The sequence below is a fragment of the Anopheles coluzzii genome, chromosome 2, assembly GCF_943734685.1.
Source record: "Anopheles coluzzii chromosome 2, AcolN3, whole genome shotgun sequence".
NCBI lineage: Eukaryota > Metazoa > Arthropoda > Insecta > Diptera > Culicidae > Anopheles > Anopheles coluzzii.
The window spans coordinates 108,269,922-108,290,478 of NC_064670.1; the positions used below are offsets into that span (position 1 = coordinate 108,269,922).

General features: G+C 42.9%; 3 protein-coding genes and 1 long non-coding RNA gene across 6 annotated transcripts in view; 1 reads left to right on the top strand and 3 right to left on the bottom strand.

Annotated features, from left to right (window-relative positions):
* The first annotated feature begins 332 nt into the window (after positions 1-332).
* Positions 333-2,635, top strand: LOC125906915 (uncharacterized). Its single transcript, XR_007452250.1, has 2 exons — positions 333-2,110; positions 2,358-2,635. It is a non-coding gene; the product is annotated as an uncharacterized LOC125906915 (long non-coding RNA).
* A 45-nt stretch (positions 2,636-2,680) lies between these two features.
* LOC120961626 (glucose-6-phosphate exchanger SLC37A2) lies at positions 2,681-5,953 on the bottom strand. 3 transcript variants are annotated; one of them, XM_040385494.2, is made up of 6 exons: positions 5,624-5,952; positions 4,276-5,397; positions 4,025-4,066; positions 3,638-3,821; positions 3,426-3,574; positions 2,681-3,345 (listed from the first exon to the last, which is right to left on the bottom strand). In XM_040385494.2, the coding sequence occupies exons 2-6, from the start codon at positions 5,227-5,229 to the stop codon at positions 2,977-2,979; spliced, it is 1,698 nt and encodes a 565-aa protein (XP_040241428.2). In that variant the 5' UTR covers positions 5,230-5,397; positions 5,624-5,952; the 3' UTR covers positions 2,681-2,976. The 3 variants fall into 3 exon arrangements, with proteins under 3 accessions (XP_040241428.2, XP_040241429.2, XP_040241430.2); XM_040385495.2 differs by having other exon boundaries at positions 5,565-5,952; XM_040385496.2 differs by lacking the exon at positions 4,025-4,066 and having other exon boundaries at positions 5,624-5,953.
* A 1,418-nt stretch (positions 5,954-7,371) lies between these two features.
* Positions 7,372-9,367, bottom strand: LOC120951096 (chitotriosidase-1). The gene is made up of 4 exons (XM_040369625.2): positions 9,158-9,367; positions 8,624-9,083; positions 8,026-8,551; positions 7,372-7,948 (listed from the first exon to the last, which is right to left on the bottom strand). The coding sequence occupies exons 1-4, from the start codon at positions 9,231-9,233 to the stop codon at positions 7,445-7,447; spliced, it is 1,566 nt and encodes a 521-aa protein (XP_040225559.2). The 5' UTR covers positions 9,234-9,367; the 3' UTR covers positions 7,372-7,444.
* A 3,479-nt stretch (positions 9,368-12,846) lies between these two features.
* The window catches only part of LOC120949524 (uncharacterized), a 64,742-nt gene continuing 57,031 nt past the window's right edge, over positions 12,847-20,557 (bottom strand). The window contains exons 8-10 of the mRNA XM_040366879.2: positions 19,670-19,811; positions 19,377-19,571; positions 12,847-16,082 (exon numbers count right to left, since the gene is read on the bottom strand). Of these exons, the coding sequence (XP_040222813.2) occupies positions 15,967-16,082; positions 19,377-19,571; positions 19,670-19,811 (453 nt within the window). The 3' untranslated portion in view covers positions 12,847-15,966. The remainder of the gene's footprint in view (positions 16,083-19,376; positions 19,572-19,669; positions 19,812-20,557) is intronic.

Genomic DNA, 20,557 nt, shown 5'->3' on the forward strand with positions numbered 1-20,557 from the left:
TGAGGTTTTAGTTGTTACGTTCGTATGCAATACACGGTTCTGTTGTAGTGTGCTGCATGACTTTCGTGAGATGGATCGAGCTATTGCCCATGTTCATGGCAGCAGAGGTTCGTCGCCTAATAATCATCCGTAGAAAGACTTATTTAATCGATAGTGATTCAGCTCAGACAAAACAAAAACAAACTGTTTGTGTTCAAATGCTGCTAATCCAAAACGGCAAAAGATACGTTCCAAAAGATGGTGCAAAGTATCCTACTACTGTGTAAACCTTTCCAACCTTCCTGTCGAAAAAGCGGCGGTCAGTCTGACATGGGCGAAGGGGTGGGGGGGGGGGGACACAGGGGGGGGACGATCGTGTTTTAGTCATCAATCAAAACGATCTCCGGCTTTCGGTTGTCGCAAGAGCCGCCGCTTGTTTGTGCAATCGATATCTCGTACAGTTGGTTTTGTGTTACACATAGCCTTGTTTTAGCAGAAGTGCGGGATGATGTAGGCGTGCAATGCTTTCGAAACATGTCGATGCTGGGTGGTGTAGAGCCTTAACACGGGGAGAGGGCTGCAGGTGCTGCCCAACACAAGCTGTACAATTGGGCGGGGAGCAAAAGCAAAAGCAACAATTAATTCCTAACAACATTAACGGAGCAAACAGAAAAAAAAACAAAACTATTTGTGATGATTTGTGTCCCTTTAATCACACAGAGAGAGAGAGAAACACACATACACACACAAACTGAACCAATAATGTGCAATTTCTAAGCGAATACATTCCAAATGTGTGTAACTGTGCCACCTCGTGTGAGCTGTGTGTTGTGATGTGCGGTGTGATGTCAAAATGCAAGCATCAAACAACATAACGCCCGCCGAGGGGAGAAAAAAGAATAATTTATGTGAATAATGTGGGCACACATAAAATGGTGGGCAGAGCAGAGAGACTCTACAGCAAAGCAAACCAACTGAACTGGACATTCCTGATGTAATGAAAAAAAAAAAAAAGAAAAGTGAACACACACACACACAAAAAAGCTAAAGCAAATGTAAACTAATGACTGTTCCACGTGGTGTGAAATATGATGAGTGGGGTGAAGAAAGCGAGCCGGTGGTGTGACCCGTCCCCTGTAAAAAGGGTGCGAGCTGAATAGCGCGAGAAATTTATATTTATTGATTGTCGTCGTAATGTGTCGGAATACGTCCGGCCGGAAAAAAGGGGACCACCGGCCCCGACCACAAAAGCGTGTCGTCACTCACTCTGTTTGCTGTTTTGTAAAACTGGAAAAGGGGCGGCTCCCACGAGCCCGCAAGCACAAATCAACTGAAAGAGGTAAAACACAAAAATCACTAACTATAAAAAGCAAAAAACAGTAAAACAAACAAAACTTTAGCATTAAATGAAAACCAATACAAGTAAGTATGGGAAAAGGAAGCTAAACAAACACAAAAAGCAAGCAAGCAACCGGTCTGTCTGTATCTCCTAAAGTTTGTAGAGCGTGTAGTATGTAGCGTAGCTAAAAACAAATCGTGTACGCATCGTAGCAGAAGGGACGCAGTGTAGTAGTGTGGTCTTGGCGCAGGCAAAGGCGCATTGGTGCGCGAACACAAAGTGCAAATAGATGGGATCGTTGGAGGTTGGAGAGGAAAAACAAACACGGCAGGGCAAAATAGGGCAAAAGGGAGCAATGATAAAACTGCGCCACACAAGCGTTGTGCTGTTTGTTTGGATGAAAAACGCAACACACGAACAAGTTAAGAAAGAAAGAAAGTTAAGAAAACAGAAGAAGAAAGAAGTGGATCAAAAAAAGAGGGTGAAAAAAGGAAAGATGCAAGCGTCAAAACATTCGAATGTAAGTGATTAGGTTTAGCCTACATATATACACACACACACTCCCTCCCCCCCCCTACACACATACAAATTGCATACTGAATAGGCTCGCCTAGTTGGCTAAATAGTATTTTTTCCATATAGATGAACCCCTCTACTGCGTTTACTACTTTGACTACAGCTACAAGCGGAAGCGAAAGGACAAGGAGCAAGAGAAAATAGTAGAAGAAGAAGAAGATGAAGAGGAAGATACAAAAGACAGCCCCACAAAATGATGGATTAATGGTTAAATTAGTAAGTAACAAACAAATACAAATAAATGCAAACAACAACACACACACACACAGAATTACACCACCCTTCCTACAACAGCCCTAAAGCAAAACAAACAATATAACAGAATCAGAAACATAAAAATGGACACAAAATAACTAAATTACTGGAATGTACACAAGCTGCAATAAGAAACGAAACAGCAAACACTTCGCTTGTACTAAGTAACTAAGCGCTCAAACTACTAACACATCTTGAAATTGGCCAGGTTTTCCCCTCCACGCCGCCACCCCCCCGGCAACCATCAAGCAGTGGACAATAGAGAGAGAGAAAAGGGAGAGAACACCTAATAACTAATAGCAAAAAACAAACAAACAAGCAAATAGCGCCTCTTCACCCGCAAAAGAAAGCAACAACAGGACAGAAAGAGAGAACAAAAAGCTCCCCCTTACAAATCAAACCACAAAAAACAGTTGAACAAGTTTATCATTAAAAGACTGCTGTGATTTTAACGTAATAATGAATAAAAGAAAAATAGAAAAGCCATCGCTTGTCGTGAAATCCGAATGAAAATGAACCGAAACAAAGTACTTTTTGTTGTAAGATGAGACCACCCAGTGTTTAAAGAGCTTTTATTTATACTTATCGACTGCAGGCGGCGAAAAAAAACGCACCAAACATTAATGATAAAAAAAAAGCAAATCCCACCCCACTGTATCCTCTTTCCCCCCTTTTCCCCCGCGTTTCGTGCTCGAAAATATCAGACCATATATTGTGTATATATCGAGAGCTAGCTGTAAAAACTGTACACACGCGCACGAAACCCACCGCGACCTTTGTGCGCGAATTCGAATTCCTTCCTTTCCTTCTTCCTCTTCCCCCCTTTATCACTCAATGCGCACGTTGTAGCGTCGGTTGATGTTGCGCCTGGAGCATTCCTTGCTGCTGATGCGCAGCAACATGGCCAGCGCGAGCACGTCCGATATGACGAGCATGTAGAACACGTTGTTCCAGCCGGACACCATGCCCGCCAGCAGGGGCCCGATGGCCGCCCCGATCGAGCCCGTCCCATCGATGATGGCGGTGACGGTGGCGAGTGCCTTCGAGTTGCCATTTAGCGAGCTGTGCTGCCCCAGCTCGGCGCTGACCGAGGTGGTAATCAGTGCGTACGGTCCGTTCACCATCAGCCCGACCACGAATAGGAGCAGTATGTTGACGGAAAGCGAAACGCTGCCCCAGCACCGGTAGATAAGTAGCTGTTTTGGTGTGAGGAAAGCAGAAAATGCAGCGAAAACCGTTCAAGATGAGCCTTTTGATTGCCACTGGTGACACTTACCAGCGGTGCAGCGATCGCCAGCATGCCCGTGCAGGTGGTCGCCGGCATGGCGGATGCGTCTGACAGCATGCCGGCCGCAATTGCACCAACAATGCCCCCGATATCGAACACCGTCGATACGTCCGCCGACAGCTTGGCGCCCATGGAAGCTACAAAAAATAATGGAAAAAATGTTCAAATTCATGTTTCATACATGGAAGAGGTGTACTTACTAGAGTGTTGAATGTAAAACGGCAGCCAGAAAAGGAATGTGTAGCTGACGAGCTTGGAGAAGAACAGGCTGAGCGAGAACTCGATCACGCCGGGTATGCGCAGCGCGCCGAAAAATCCGATCGCATCGTGCTGCGGTGGTGCACGGTTAATGCTGCCGAGGATGGGCGTTCGTTCGTTGATTTCCTGCAAGGGAGGTTGAAAGATGGCATTTAGAGTAATTTTGCCGCAAAAAAGCACTTAATTCTAATGCTAATGTGTTAAAGAATTATCTTAAAAATGGATTAACTGTGCTCGATTTATAATTGTCCGTGCGCTACACGATTAGAACAAATTCCGACAACACCAAATTTACACCCCCAAAATGGTTACAAACATCATGCACTTACAGAGTAATAGCTGCCGCGTAAGGTTCTGGTCGAAACATTGTCCTGCGATTGGAATGGCGCAATGGCGCACAATAAAAGGCAATTTTTTACACAGCATAGCACGAGAAAAAAGCGAGCGACAAAAAAGAATGATAAAAAAGAAAAGAATAAATCTATTAATCTATGTCGCTTTCTTTTTCTACATTCAAAATGGTTAATGAACAACGGACACAAATATCAAACAACGCTTGAAAAGCTTCTCTTTCCCTTACCTGTTCCGCGCTAACGCCCGAATCCTCCACATCGCTCACGGAATCGTCCATCCGCCGGACGCTCGACCCGGCAGACGAGCCGCGCTGCTGCTGGGCATAGTCCGCCACCTTCTCCTGGCAGTCGACAATTTCCGGCCGCTCGACCACGAACAGAAACATCAGAAACCCACACAGCCCCATCACAAAGCCGGGCACCACGAACGACATCGACCAGTCCCGCTCCACATAGTGCGCCGCAATCAGCGTACCGAGCACGTTCCCGATCGAGGTGTGGCTGTTCCAGATGCCAAAGATTAGCCCCCGCTTGGACTTGCCAAACCAGCGGCCCACGATCGTGACGACGCCGGGCCAGCCGGTCGTCTGGAACATGCCGGCCAGTGCCTGCACCGCGACGAAGTACCACAGCGCGTGTATGTCGTACACCTTCGCCATGCCGAACAGGTAGCAAAACAGGCCCGAAAATGCCATCCCAAGGGCAAGGAAGTACCGGAGCGACACGCGCTCCGCAATGAACCCGGCAAAGAACATGGCGATCGCGTAGCTGAACAGAAAGGCCGAATCGAGCGCCCCGAACAGCGAGTTAAAGTCGGGCTGATCGAACGGCGCATAGTCGCACCAGGTGCCATCGGTTGGCAGTGGTGGCGGGACGGTCGGATCGCTCCCGCCGCCACCCCCGGGCGTAACGAACTCGGGCGGCAGCGTCACGGTGGAGCAGTTCCGGTGCAGCACCGACTTGACCACCGAAATCGGCTTCCGCGTCATGTGGTAGCAGGTGTAGGCCAGGTACGTGAGCCCGAGGACGGAACATTTGAACCACAGCACGCGGTTGACCTGCAGCCGGGGACATAGCTTGGCGGACAGGTAGCTGATCAGCCGGACACCGATCGGGCCGGACGGGTAAGTCGAGCTCATCCTCTGCTGTCGTCCGGTGGACGGAACGCGAGCCCTTTGCATTCAACTCTGTGCTCGCTCTCGCTTGCTCTTGCTGGTGCTCTCTTTTATCTTCCTGCTTCTATGGCAGCAGTACAGACGCCTCCCTTCCCACTCCGTTGTGGGTTTGTATGTTTGTTGGGTTGTTCGTTCGATTCGTCTCTCTCTTAGTTGTTCGCGCTGATTGATTTTCTGCAACAAAAAAAGGAAAACAATATAATCAAAATATGTACAACAAACATTTAATCTCGGCACAGGAGGAAGAAGTAGCAGCAGCAAAAAAACGCGCACTGATGGTTGCTAAACGAGCTGATAAGAGCGCTAAAATGCTCGGCCGTTCGCGAGGAGGGGGCACTCACAGACACGCTACGTTGCGTTCGATTCTAAACGATGACTCAGCCTGAGCCTGCTAACTTACGAAGCACTTGAACACTTGCCACGAAGGCCCGTTGCTTGTTTTCTTTCCGCAATCCAGACGCCCGCAATCGATCGCTACATTCTGCGGGTGGCAATGCTTTCTGGTTGGCTTGTTGGTTACCGTAATGCTTATGATTTGAAATCGCTTCCAATCAGCAGCAGTACATGATGTGGTAGCACTGTCGATTGGCAGCCCGCATCGGGGTGGCGAGTTCTTTATGCTACACAATGCTGCGGTATTGTTTTTCCCTGCCACACACTATACAGCTGACGACGTTGTGCGATGTTGTTCTCGGAAGGGGGTGCAGCAGCAGAATAAAGTACGCATACGCACACACACACACAGGCACACGAGGGCACGCATACACGGAGCGGCCTGTAAACATGTCAAACTCTGTTGACGTTGATGACAGAGTGACCAGAAATACCGATTTATCTGTATTCCTACCGATTTTTGATATGTCTACCGATTCAACCAAAAAACTACCGATTTTTCATTTATCCTACCGAAGATCACAGATTTTCTCATAATACTGTCCTAAAACCATTTTCCAAATGAGCAGTAAACTCCATATGACATATGGAAATCACTAGCAACCAGAACCAGACCCAACCCAAGTGCCACAAATCCACTAAACGACCACCAAACGGCTTCTAAACGACTCAAGCTCTCAACCTAAATGGAATGTACAAAGACGTTTAGTTGACGGTGAACGAATGATGCATTCTAAAAATAACAAAAAAAAGCTGGTGACGCCATCTGTTGGTGGGATACCCCACCAGTGGAGCCTTATCATTGCTTTGAAAGCTTTCTTCTTCCCTCTGTACTGTCATATGGTTTCGCATTGAAGTTATGCATCGCTAGAACTAGAACGGCGATACGATACGATAAAAAAATAATATTCTAATATGAACCATTTGTACAGAAGCAAGTGAGATTCGAGTAATAGTCGATGTTGTTGATATCCACGTATCTAACCACACGACCATTCATATATATTTTTGCTCGGAAAGTTAGATGGCTATATAGGTCATGATTAGATGAAGCTTGTCGAAACACATTGCAAGAAAAGGACAGCAATATAATGATGAGTTGTAATACGCCATCTATTGAGCAAACTAATGAAGCCATGGAGCTTTCGTTTTTTTCTATGGATATTCGATTTTCCAGTAGTTTAAGCCTAATATGTGGGCTTGGGGAAGGAAAGCTCCGCTACCTACTAACTCACCAACAGCTGGTGCCAGAATCTTTTTTTGTTATTTTTAAAATGTGTCACTCATTTACCGACTGCTAAAGGGAGTCCTTTTCGTCGATGTGCTCGAGTCGTTTAGACTCCGTTTAGAAGTCATTTAGACTCTGTGTGTGTGTGTGTGTGTGTGTGTGTGTGGGAGAGAGAGAGAGAGAGATAAAAGAGAGAGAGAAAGAGAGAGAGAGAGAGAGAGAAAGAGAGAGAGAAAGAGAGAGAGAGATAGAGAGAGAACAACATACCCGTCCTGCGATCAAACCCCGCGAAGAAACTATCCCATCCCATCACTTCAGTTGGTATGAGTAAACGAATAAGCCATCGATAACCCCAAGCTCAATATTTGCTTAGGTAGGCCTAGTCCGACCAAAATTATTATATGAAAAAAAAGAATGTCACTAAACCTTCAGTTTTCACGACATCAAAAGCTATATAAATAGCTTTAACATTAATTACTTTCTTTCGGATACTGTTTAAACATTAATTATTGCAATACAAGACCATCCAAGCTTATCATAAAATTCATTATAAATATTATTAACACAAGAGAACGTCTCTAATTCTAATCATCTGCTCAATTACTCATTCGGACACTTGACCTGATCCGCCCAGTTGCAGATGTGCAGCACCGGATCGAACAGTGTCCCCGGCGGGCAAGTGAATTCGTAGTACGTGTCCGCCGTGAGGCAGATGTAGTACCGGGCACAGTTGGTCGGATGCGGCACAAACCCGTACCGCCCGCCGGCACACGGACCATCGCCAGATGGTGGCTGCGTCGTGCCCGGAGCTGCCCCCGTAGTAGTGCTGGTGGTGGTATGATTCGGAGCATCGCTCGTTGGAGGCTGCGTCGTGCCCGGATTTGCCCCCGTAGGAGTGGTTGTTGTGGTGCCAGGTGCGACAGTGGTTGTGGTCGGTGCGACAGATGGTGGCTGAGTCGTTGTACTCGGCGTACCACCATTAACGAGCGAACGAATTTCGTGCATCAGCGGGTACCGTCCACCACCGCACACTCCAAGGAAGTCGTCTGTCTCCAGGGACCAAACCATGGCACCGCCCAAACCTTGATCCAGCAGGTACTTAACCTAAAAATGGGAGAAAAAAGACAGCAAGAAGCATCTTTAGACCTGTCGGTGGTTATGACGCTCATCTCGATCCTTACCTTCAGCTGAACCGATCGAAGATCATCGTACCCCAGCCACTGGTTGTTGCGCACCGCGTACGGTACCTGCTGCTCCTCGCTCCACCGCAAATCCCACGCCTCCGTGGCCAGCTTCTCGCAAAACTCGTTATAGCCCATCACGCCCGGTTCGCGCGTGTAAGGTCCAGCGGTCCCGCCACCGACCGTCGGCGCTCCGATCTGCGTGTTGGCCGCATTGGCCAGCGTAAAGCTTCGCCCGTACAGGGGAATGCCAAGCACCAGCTTCTCGGCCGGTGCACCCTGCGCCAGCCAGAACTGGATGCTAGCGTTCACGTTCATCTGGCCCAGCCTGTCCGTCGTGTCGGCTGACCCTCGGTACAGTGGAGCATTGATGCCGCAGTAACTATCCCAAGCGCCGTGCATATCGTACACCATCACGTTGAGGAAGTGGAAGCTCTTCGAGATGCGCGGTATGTCGTACGATACGCCGGCCGAAAACTCCACCGAGGCGACGGCCGCAGTCAGCAGCAAACCGTAATGATCGAACCTGAAAACCAGCACGCGAGTAAGTATGGACAGACGACAGAGCGGCGCGTTGTCCTTTCCAACAATCACTTACTCCTCTCGCATCTCCTCCACCAGCTGGGCGTGGTTGTCCCGATCGATCAGCGGATTGCCGTCCCGCTGGGCCGGATACTCCCAGTCCAGATCGATTCCATCGAACCCGTGCCGCTGGCAGAACGCAACGCAGTCGCTTATGAAGCGCTTCCGCAGCTCACCACTGGCCGCCATTGCGGAGAACTTGCGCGAACCCTCGTTCCAGCCGCCGATGGCGGCGAGCGTCTTCAGCCCCGGCGCCACATTCTTCAGCCCCACGAACCGCTTGATGTGACCGCGGCCCCAGTTTTCCTCCAGATCGAGGTACGGATCGATGATGCGTACCGTCGCGTCCTCGTTGATGCCGAAAAACCCGTACATCAGGTGAGTGCAAAGCGACGGGTCGATGTGTTCGATGTCATACCGTCCGTTGCCGGGCCGATAGACGGCCCACGTTCCCACGTAGCATACCACTTTCTTGCCTGCGGATAGCATAAAACGGTCAAATCAAGGATTTAGTCCACACGATCGAACCACGTGGTACACCAAAATTCACCTTCAGCCACTTTGTGTGGTTCATCCGCAGCTGCAACAACGGCAACTAGCACTAACACTCCAACCCATTTCACCATTGTTCACTATTTCACTGCTTAAGCGTGTGTTTTGTTGCTGTCCCAAATCCCTCACAAAGCGTCGCACTTACGGTTACGAACGCACTGTTACGTGTTTGATGAAGGATGCAGCACTTTTATAGCCTGAAGCAGGTCGTTATCGGGAAGATACTGGCATCGGCCGTCAAGTGCACTGCAATTCTTACCCCGTGAAGCCAGACCTCACAGCGCACAGATTTGAAGTGGTCGCAATTGGCGTGTTTCTTTCCATGGTCTGCCCAACTGAAGCTGATTCCTCGCTACAACGAAAGCGTCAAAACAGACTCAGACACACTCCTTCCAACGTGAATGTTGGACATTGTTGGAGTAGAATTTTTACTGTGTCATTGTTTAGCAGAGTACGACACGGCTACATACATTACTTGCATACTTCATTACTTGGTATCTTACTTTGTTGTTCCGATAAGACGACTATTTAAACAGATTTTAGATTTCTATACTGTTTAAATCGATCCATCTTGATCTGCTTGATCGTTAGGTTCCATATATGGTACAAACAGAGCGCTGATTGGACCACAGCGTTGCGGGGAATCCGACACACTTTGAGACGGCAATATATCCAACAAGTGCCAATAAAGTTACCTTTGAAGTATGCGTATGCTCTTCACGAATGGTTACCGGAAATAAGAACAAAATCAAATGACTAATAGCTGCTTTATCTGGCCCATTACACGCGCCCCATCAATGGAACACATCCGGTACGCTTCGATGGTCACTTCTTTCTAGCGGAGCACAGTGTTTAGAGGAGTGATTATATTGTTTAGTTTTTGTGCCAAGAAACATTTTACTATTATTCTCATTTGCTGCTGGACAATCTTTATACTGCCAACGAACTATCGCATCATCCGTCCGGTGTAAGTTGGTGCTGATGTTATCAATCAAACTACGAAGCTTTGATTTGTAGTGTATTGTATCACCGCTGAACCACTCGACCAGCTGGTCGTCGTTGTCTCGTCATTAGGCAGCAAATCCAATAAGTCTTTCCGTTTTATTGTTCGAAAGGTGGTACACACCGTTGATAAGAATGCGTTTCTCAGCGTCGTGCGGAGCGGGCTGGTAAGATTCGCAAGGCATTGTTGCCATAATACCATGTGAATAGGTGTGCTTTTCTTTGTACGTAAACCTATCGATGGACCAAGATGGACCAAGATACTAGAGAGGAACGGGAAGGTAAAAAACAATAACCTTCTTAGCATGTCCGTTTTAAAGCTTGTATATGGTTGGTTATGATCGGGTTCGAACTTACTGCTCTCGTTAGTTATCTTTCGTTGTTTTCTCCAATTAAAGTAATCTATAGCCTCCGTCGTTTGATAAGATGAGTGAACTAATAATAAGAGCACGATAAGTACGATTCAATAGTGAATCGCTTAGTAACACGACTACTGAAACTTTCTGTGATGCGTATTGCATACTTCAGGGCGTAAACGCTTCCAGTGGCGAGGAAACGCTTCAAATGTAAAAGGTAGCTTTATTAACACATCTTTTGATGAAGTGAGTGATCTACTTTCACACACGTAAGCTTATTTTGAGCTCAAAATTCTTATAGTGCTTCCCCCTTTTTTACGGAACACACACACTCACACCCAATGGCTGTATATTTTGCAAGCACATTCCTCTCATCAGCTACGGTCACTATGGTCCGTACCTCCTTGCTACCTTTTTTTTTACCTTCCTCGCTCCATAAACCGAAACCCGACCGAGCAGTTGATTGTCACCAGCACGAAAATACACGCGTCATTCACGCGATGTTGCGGAAAATCGGACGTAAAGGGACCCGGGTTCCAACCCCTCCTACATTCGGCAGCGGGTGTGTGTGTCGTTTGTTCGTTAAAAAATATGTTTCTCAAGCCATTTCTTCCGTGGTGGAGAGAAGAAGGAAAGCAACCAAAAAAAAAGGGTGAACTACGCAGCAAAACCACCACCGGTGGTATCGGCACGGTATAAGGTCGTACAGCTGCAGGATGCGTATTTTGGGCATACCGGCGTTGTCCATTTTGATTGGGTGAAAGGCAAGCGACACGGTACCGTTTGCTGGCGTTTTTATCCCTCGGTCTCGGTTTGATTATCCCACAGTGTGGATGGAGTGGAAGCCGGTGAGGGTGGGTTTGAAGGAAGGAAAAGGTTTTTCTTGATAGCATCGCCGGTAATGGTCATATCGTTTCGCCGTAGAATTGATGGTTCCGTATCGTAATGCCAGCACGAGTGTGTTGGCAACTGTGGTCAGTGTTGGGAGTGTTGGAGGAGGAAATGATTAACCTGTTTTTTTTTTTTTGGTTGAGTAACACATAATTCTCTTTGAATATTTCATTTGATTGTTGTTGGTGTAAGCTTGGGCACTATTTCAGGATTTACAAGTTCTTACTTTAAATTTAATTGTTGCAAATATTGAAGTATTGAAGTCCAAATTAAAGTGCAATTTATTATATTTACTTCTTGATGATTGATTTAGCAATTCAATGTTCGTTCGAATGTCGTACAAGCAAGATGCTTTACAGCAAGATAAGTTCATTAGTTCTATTCAGCAAATAAACTTTAATCGTTAGATCATAACTGCGGTAAAACTGGAGATTAGACATGCGAATTTTCTACTGTAATTAGTAGAAATTCAGTAACAAGCTGCAAGCAAACTCTTAATTCCAGGAATAGTAAAAGATACAGTGACTAAATTCAGGGCTTGAACTAGTACTAGATCAGCTCCATAGTCTGATTGACCTGAAGTGAATCAGCACAATGAACAGGGATACGGAACATTACTGTTATATTGGAGTTGGGTGGATTATTGTCCGATTCTCAGAAGCTTATCTAAACCTGGAAACGTTGAATCTATTACTCCATTCAAGTAACAACGCATACCATTCACGGGCTTGTTTGAAATATAACCGCATCTTAAGGATGTCTAAGGCATTTCATTACCACACCTTAAGGCCGCTTTCATTAATTATTCCACATCTGTCATCAAGCATATGTAGATCAAACATCATTGATGATGTTTTCTTCAGCTACACCAATAGCATTGAGTCCACGAATTTTTCTCAGCTAAATACAAACGTTTCTCATGAAGCATTATCGAGTTGAAGATGTTGATGTGATACTTAGCAAGGTTTGGGGCGGCCCCGTGGTACAGTTGGCAACTCGAACGACTCAATAACTTGCCCGTCATGGGTTCAAGCCTAGAATGGACCGTCTTTCCGTAGCAAGGACTTGACTATATCCTTGAATAAATTAAGGTCAGCATGTCCGCGTAGGACGTTACGCCAAATAGAAGAAGCAAGATTTCGATTTTTTAAATTTAGTTTTCGGTACTTAAAGTTTAAGCAACTAATCTGTCATCAATTGCTGTAAAAAAGGTTGTAAAATCAGACCCAGAATAATCAATCACATGAATACGCAGTTTGATTATTTACTACTTTTTTTGGCGTTTTGTTAAGAAAAAACTACAAGTTTAAAAGAGCACATTGATAAATCCCGTTTTGATTACAGAGCACTTTGATGTCACATCAACACTTACCCGTTTCTATGAATCCATTTCTTTCCATCACAAATCACACGGTAGAAAGGTAGAAATCGTTCCAAGTAAGACACACCCGATTCAATGGCTAGCTCTGTGAATCGGTACGGATACAAATATATTTCTTCACGCACCTCACATTTTTACACTTCCTTTCTTCAGCTACACCCTTCCGCCCGTCGTACCCCTTACAATCAATTGGTTTCCTTCTTTCCCTTTTATCTGTAAATACTCTTAAATATCACACAGTTTTGCCACACAGCTCTCAGCTGTGTTCATTCCGTCTACCGTCTGCTACTCTCCACTGTTACACATACATTCCCTCCCCCTTACTTTGGTATAAAATGAAACGCACAAAACTAAAAAAACACACACACACACAGTCGCTACCGGTTTCCTGTAATTTAGTTCATGGTGACGGTTTTGGATTTGGCAAGCAGTCATTTTCTCGCATCTGCTTGCTTTGCGTTGCCCACTGACGTTGCATCCGAGAGTAAAGCCCAAGCGTGCGCTGTGTCATCAGCACAGTTCATGTTTTATGTGGTCTGTCTTCTTGCTTAACGCTATCGTGTATATATGCACGGTGTTTGGTTCGTTCACGAGTCGATCATGGGACAGAAATCCGTAGCCCTCAAGACACGTGATTGATTTCTTCTACGAAAGAGCAATAAATATGATTATTTCATGCTATTACTCACGATCGTTCGTCGAGATCACTTTCCTCTCGTTCAATGTTTCGCTCTTTCCCCCACGCAAAATCGTGTCCTAATTATAATTGTAAGTGTGCGCAGTGTTCATTTTAAACCCACATATACCACTTTTACATTACCACGAGCAACACTCAATTTTGCTAAGAAGCGCTATTGAACCGAACGCTTGAAACTCGACAAACAAACAAAAAACACGACAACACCCCACTCAAAAGGAAGCAACACCGCGAGCAAGCTCCAACAACCGCACAGGCAAGAAAAGAGCATGCGACAGCACAAAAAGCGGCAAGTGCGGTGCATTGATTCATTATAAAATAATTGCATTTCTACCTTGTTCATATCTTACGCTGATTGCGCGATTACAATTAACCTCGATCGAGCACGCCCGCTCGCGAGCAACGGGGCCGGCCCAAGGCACACTTCTTCCCTTGCTTTGCCCGAAATGCGAAATGGGAAGGAAATGGTATTTCGATCCATCGACACCCCTTCCCCCGTTTTGACCCCGAACGCCGCCTCAAGTTTGACATTGAGCCCCGAGCGCAAGCAGTTTAAAATGGCCGGGCCCTCTTCATGCGGGTAGGGGGACTCGAGCGGCAAAGGCAATGTCTCGCACAAGGGGAAAACAAAAACATCAACGAGATTTTCCGTGCACTAATTAATTGCTGCTTCGCCCACTGGACCCCTTGGGGTTTGGGAATTGGGTGGGGTTAGGCGGTGGGCGGTGACCGTTGTCCCACCAAGGAAGTGTCATTTATCCTGACTGGCGGCATTTCCTGCGATCAGCTTCGGGAGTACATTGGCAACATTAACGACCTGGGAGGGGGATGAGAAAGAATAAAAAAAGGAGGAAAAGGAGAGGAGGTTACATGGACAGCGTGTGTTCCTTTTTTGTGACAGTCTAAAGCTCGCCCCTCTTTTGTACGCTCAGCCCGCAGCCACTTGAGAAATAATTTGCGCTCATTTTGCATACATTCAGGCGCGTTGCGAGGCGCAAGGAAGAGCTCAGCAACCACGCGTCTGTGGAGGAGCGGATAGCGAGTCAATGGGATGAAACGACACAAAAGGCTAAGGGTGGCAAATTTTGCTTCCATCCATCCGTCACTGCGGTTTTCGCTTTTGTTGGTCCGCCGGTTGAAAGGCGACAGGTGACGGCACAAGGGTCCCAGACAGCCGCGCTCTATAATGATGCGTTGAGTTTGAGAGATGTCTCGCCGAACCGAGGGTTTGGGTGGCAAAAGGCGGGCATAAGACAAAAACCCGCGACCATTTAAAAGTGTTTTTTTTTATTATTTTCGCTGATTCAACCAGTCATTGCGCTAACGAACGAACAAGCTGTGGGAGCTGTGTTAGCAGATGAGCAGGTGAGCAGCACACCGTGCCTGATTAAGTGGTGCGGTGAAATCGTGCCTCGATCTGCAATACTGATACGGTGTTTCGAGCTCATTCGGAGGGGGCTAAAAAAAAGGTAAAGCACAGAAACGATCATTGTGCGTCACTCATTTATCACATGCTGGATAATGATTTAGAAATGCTTGCCCGATAATAATACTAACAAACAACCGGAGGGGGCTCATCTTGCAGGATAAGGGAAGGACATTAGAATGGCTACCTTCAAGTGACACTCGTTCGCATTGATTTACCTTCCACTTCGAATGATTTACCGGCGCCGGTCCATGCTTTCAAAATGGCCATCCTTTTGGAAAGTCTCCAGCCAGCCGACAAAACCACAGCCTGAAGAGCGGCTGATCACTGTGGCGTGTTTTGCTTTCCAGTTAATGGCCCAAAATTGTAAAGACTATTTGGTGCTTTTTTCTCTACCTTCGTTCCTTCCTGTTCATTTCTTTTCCATTTCCAGCAACATCCAATTGGAATGGTTATGGCGTGTTATGTTAGGCGTGTGGTCATTGCAAATTTGTTTTCAAATGAATTTCCACAAAAAACAAGAGTCCTTCTCTGTGTTAATGAATATGCTCTACCCCCTCGGGGTTGATGGCGCCGTCGTCATTGGTACGGTCATTGACATTAGGCAATCGCCTCTTTTTTTGCTTTGCTATGAGGAAGGACATTAAACGAAAAGTATCACTACTGCTCGGTATCTGTTTGACCGGCAAAAACCAAAATAAAATAAAAACTATGCCCTTGCGCTCGAAACTCTATCGAACAACACGAGCAACGGTGGGGGTCGTAAAACTGCGAAATGATAGCTGTAGGAAGCGCTCGAAAAACTAGATTGGACTGTGGCCGTTTTACGCATTCCAGTGATCGTTTTGGCTTGTTTTCTTTCTTCTGTTCCGCTCGTTGCTCGTTATAGCAGCGCCCTGTGCCCTGTTATTATGGGTGCTTCCGCCGTGTGCATTGCGGTACATCCGTACGTACGATCGAATTCCGGGGAGGGAGTGCTTACTCTTAAAGGAATTCGATTAGGGCCACAGTTTGACATGGTGTGGGTTGTTCACCGATGGGAGAGAGAGAGTGGTTAGTGTTCGGGCTGCTGCTGATGGTGCTGCGCGGTCGAGCCTTTTACGCTCGGATACAGTTGATTGACGTTGGACAGCTTTTGCTCGTGCCAGGAAAGCTTATCCTCGCTGTACTCTGGAAATGAGATGTGAGAAGTGAGCGGACATTTAGAAGCAGATTAGATATTGTGTATTGCGTTCGATTCTATTTAAATACTAGCATTAGTTGAAGGATGACTTTGATAATATTTCTCTACGAAGGATTAAAATTCAACAAATGATGATGATGGTTGAAATTATTCCAAACGTACGTTTCGTTTAAACCATACGATATTATAATAATATTCCTATTTGTCAGTAATATCGATACTGTCAATGTTAAAAAGTGGATGCAATTTTCAGCAACAAAAAGAAAAAAAGCTTTTTTAATGCTTAGCGTTAGTTGGATATTGATTCTAGAATTAATTTCCGGACCAAATGGTTTCCTTTGATAGTTTTTTTTTTGTTTCCTAGATAGTGCTTCAGTTCATTTCAAGTACTATCAACACATTGTATGGTTAAACAATAAATGGTTTTAATACATAACTAGTTTTGTCTCTAGCCGAGAGTGTCAACGTCAACAAATGCTCAGTGCGAACGTTCTCGAGAAAAAAAACAACATTTCCAATACTGTACAACCACAAAGACTCGCAGACAATTCAGTGCCCAGAACTAATTCTGTGCGTGATTTAGGTGTGCAATTAGGCAGCAGATCTTTACGAGTACTGCATTTCCAAACCGAACCGCTTAGTAGGCTTCATGTAGCGTGTTGGTAAAGATTTCCAAGACACTTTCAGCTAAAAATCTTTGTATTGTGCTATCGTGCGTCCAATCGATTGAGTTCGCGAGTGTTTTATGAACTCCTACACAGCAGCAAACTTAAGTCACTTTCAGCGAAGCGTATTTAAACGACTTTTAGTTTGGTCTTTTGTAACATGTGTTTCTTCAATATTTATTTTATCTCTTTTGTGATGTAATGTAACACATAGAAATTACTTGTGTAGGTCTATAGTTTTTTTATGCTCGATTATTTTATTCTATAAATAAATAAATTAATTAATAATTTAATTAATTAATTTATAAAAAAAAAATGAAAGAATGAATAACAAGTAAATACATAAATAAATAAATAAATAAATAAATAAATAAATAAATAAATAAATGAATAAATAAATAAAAAAAAATAAATGAATAAATAAATAAATAAATAAATAAATAAATAAATAAATAAATATATAAATAAATAAATAAATAAATAAATCAATAAATCAATAAATAAATAAATAAATAAATTAAGAAATAAAGAAATAAAGAAATAAAGAAATAAAGAAATAAATAAGTAAAGAAATAAAGAAATAAAGAAATAAAGAAATAAAGAAATAAAGAAATAAAGAAATAAAGAAATAAAGAAATAAAGAAATAAAGAAATAAAGAAATAAAGAAATAAAGAAGTAAAGAAATAAAGAAATAAAGAAATAAAGAAATAAAGAAATAAAGAAATAAAGAAATAAAGAAATAAAGAAATAAAGAAATAAAGAAATAAAGAAATAAAGAAATAAAGAAATAAAGAAATAAAGAAATAAAGAAGTAAAGCAATAAACAACATTAATACATAAACATACATTAATAAGGATAAAAAGAAATAATTGGATAAAAAGAAATAAAGAAATAAAGAAATAAAGAAATAAAGAAATAAAGAAATAAAGAAATAAAGAAATAAAGAAATAAAGAAATAAAGAAATAAAGAAATAAAGAAATAAAGAAATAAAGAAATAAAGAAATAAAGAAATAAAGAAATAAAGAAATAAAGAAATAAAGAAATAAAGAAATAAAGAAATAAAGAAATAAAGAAATAAAGAAATAAAGAAATAAAGAAATAAAGAAATAAAGAAATAAAGAAATAAAGAAATAAAGAAATAAAGAAATAAAGAAATAAAGAAATAAAGAAATAAAGAAATAAAGAAATAAAGAAATAAAGAAATAAAGAAATAAAGAAATAAAGAAATAAAGAAATAAAGAAATAAAGAAATAAAGAAATAAAGAAATAAAGAAATAAAGAAATAAAGAAATAAAGAAATAAAGAAATAAAGAAATAAAGAAATAAAGAAATAAAGAAATAAAGAAATAAAGAAATAAAGAAATAAAGAAATAAAGAAATAAAGAAATAAAGAAATAAAGAAATAAAGAAATAAAGAAATAAAGAAATAAAGAAATAAAGAAATAAAGAAATAAAGAAATAAAGAAATAAAGAAATAAAGAAATAAAGAAATAAAGAAATAAAGAAATAAAGAAATAAAGAAATAAAGAAATAAAGAAATAAAGAAATAAAGAAATAAAGAAATAAAGAAATAAATAAATATATAAATATATAAAAAAATAAATAAAATAGAACTGTTTTTCAAAGCATTTCAGAATAGCTGAATGTGTGCAACTAACATCATTCAAAATTTACTTCATTTATTGTTGCGTTAGCTTAGGGCTTTTAGATTCATAGAATGTTTAAATAACATTTCAATGGATCATAAAAACAAGCACTACATGGAGGGATGGATTCGAAAAGTTAAAACCAAACATTTTCCAAATGCTTTATTTGTCTGATAAAAGACGGTAAACATTATTCCAGGCAATCTATTCGTTTTTTTTTCTCTCCAACGTCAAAAATTGTTCGCCTTTTTGAAGGTGGCTATAAATCGCTTTCCATCTAAATAGCTGCCATGGTAGCGAATTTTTGGAAAGCTTTCCGCATCTATTTTAATGCAGACACAGAGCCTTGCCGATTCTAGGTAATTGGTCAGCCTGACGAGTTCGTAAAAGCTTCTAGTGCACATGCTGCAGATAGAAATTCAGTTTAATTTGTGATATTTAGTATCACAAAACGGGAGCGTTGATCGCAGTAGAATGGACAAACAAAAACATGTACTGTAACATGGTAACTTTTTCTATACTTGGTAAAATGTTACCCCATAAAAAGTGTTCTATATTTCCTCTCTAAACTGGTTGGACATATACCAGGAGTTCCTTATGAAAACCTGTGATTTTTTGTACTGAAGATTTTTAATTTGAGACTTTCACCACCTGACAAGATTGTTAGAGGCTGTCGAGCTATTTTATGTTAATTATAATTCAAATCATGTAGCGATATAATTAACCATAGATTGGCAAAAGGACGAATTAAGCATGCACAAATAACAGAACCCTTAAATAAGGCATCCGCAAAGGATGGTTATTTAACAATCACGGGCAGCAGCGGGTTCTATTAAAAACTCATCTCGTCTCGTTCGTGGAATTGCTTAAGCGAGTAACACGGACACGGCAAAACAGCAAAACAAAGCAACAAAAAAACGCACCTCAACAAATCCAAAATCAACAACAACACAGAGGCCTCACTTACCGGGCAGCGTCTCGATCGCCACCATCATGTGGCCGTTCGGTTTGGTGGCGTCTTTGATGATGTTCTCCGGATGGATGATGCCCGTGCAGCAGCCCTTCGGCTTATCGCTGGCCGAAAACTTGACGTGCTTCTTCAGCAGCGACCCTCTCGGCGGACGGACCGTCGGCGGCGGCCTTAGCGGGAACGATGCTACACCTGTGCGAGCGAGGGGCAAAATGCGGAAACAGAGATTCGAACCGTTAGGAGACTCTACTGAACCGGGTCCTGGGCTGGTGGGCGGGTTTTTAGCATACTTCCCACGAACGTTCCATTGATCTGCGTCTCCTCCGGGATGAGGGTGCAGTTCGAGTGCGGGCAGATGACGGGGCTGAGCGTTGTCGTTTTGGCCTGCGGTAGACAGGTGGGCGCCGGCGGACTGTACTGTATGTTGGTGGGCTGTGTATTAAAAATTAAAAAAAAAAAAAGAAAATTCAAAATTCACCGAATTAAAGATGAGCGTACGGTAAAGCTGGGGTGTTTGGTTGGGATAATGGTGGAAAGGAGAGAACGGAAAAGGTCCTAACAAGAGACTACCGGTAGGGTTATCAAGCCGTCGCGCATTCTTCGGATGGGTAAAAGTGTACGCGTTCTGGTCACCACATTTATGCAAATCATAGTTCCACGGTTGGGTTGGCCTTCTTTGTAGAATTTGGTGGAGTAAAAATAAAGATATGTTTTTGCAAACCTTTTCATATTTCGGCTAATCTTGGACGATGGAATTCGGAAGTTTTTAGACAAACAAAAATGCTTTCAATACAATGCGGATATTCTTCGTAATGTGTCTGTTTGGAGGTCGAATATTTGGTTTACAAATTACGTAGAATTTAAATTTCGTGTTGGTTTTTAATTTTAATAAATAGATTGGCAATTAATGTTTATAAAAAAAGGAATTTAAAATGTATAAACAAAATTAACTGGTCAGGCGATATATTCAGGCTTTAAAGTAAATATTAAATTTGCGGAAAATTTACTTGATAAAGCATCAAATCAGCACTAAAGCCATTAAAGCATTAAAGCTCATTATCTTTAAAGCCTTCTTTGAACGGCATAGTTGATGAAATATTCATGTTAATTCTAAATCTATTGTACCATTTTGTCTCATAGTACGAAAAATCTAATGTAACAATTGGAAATATCAAACG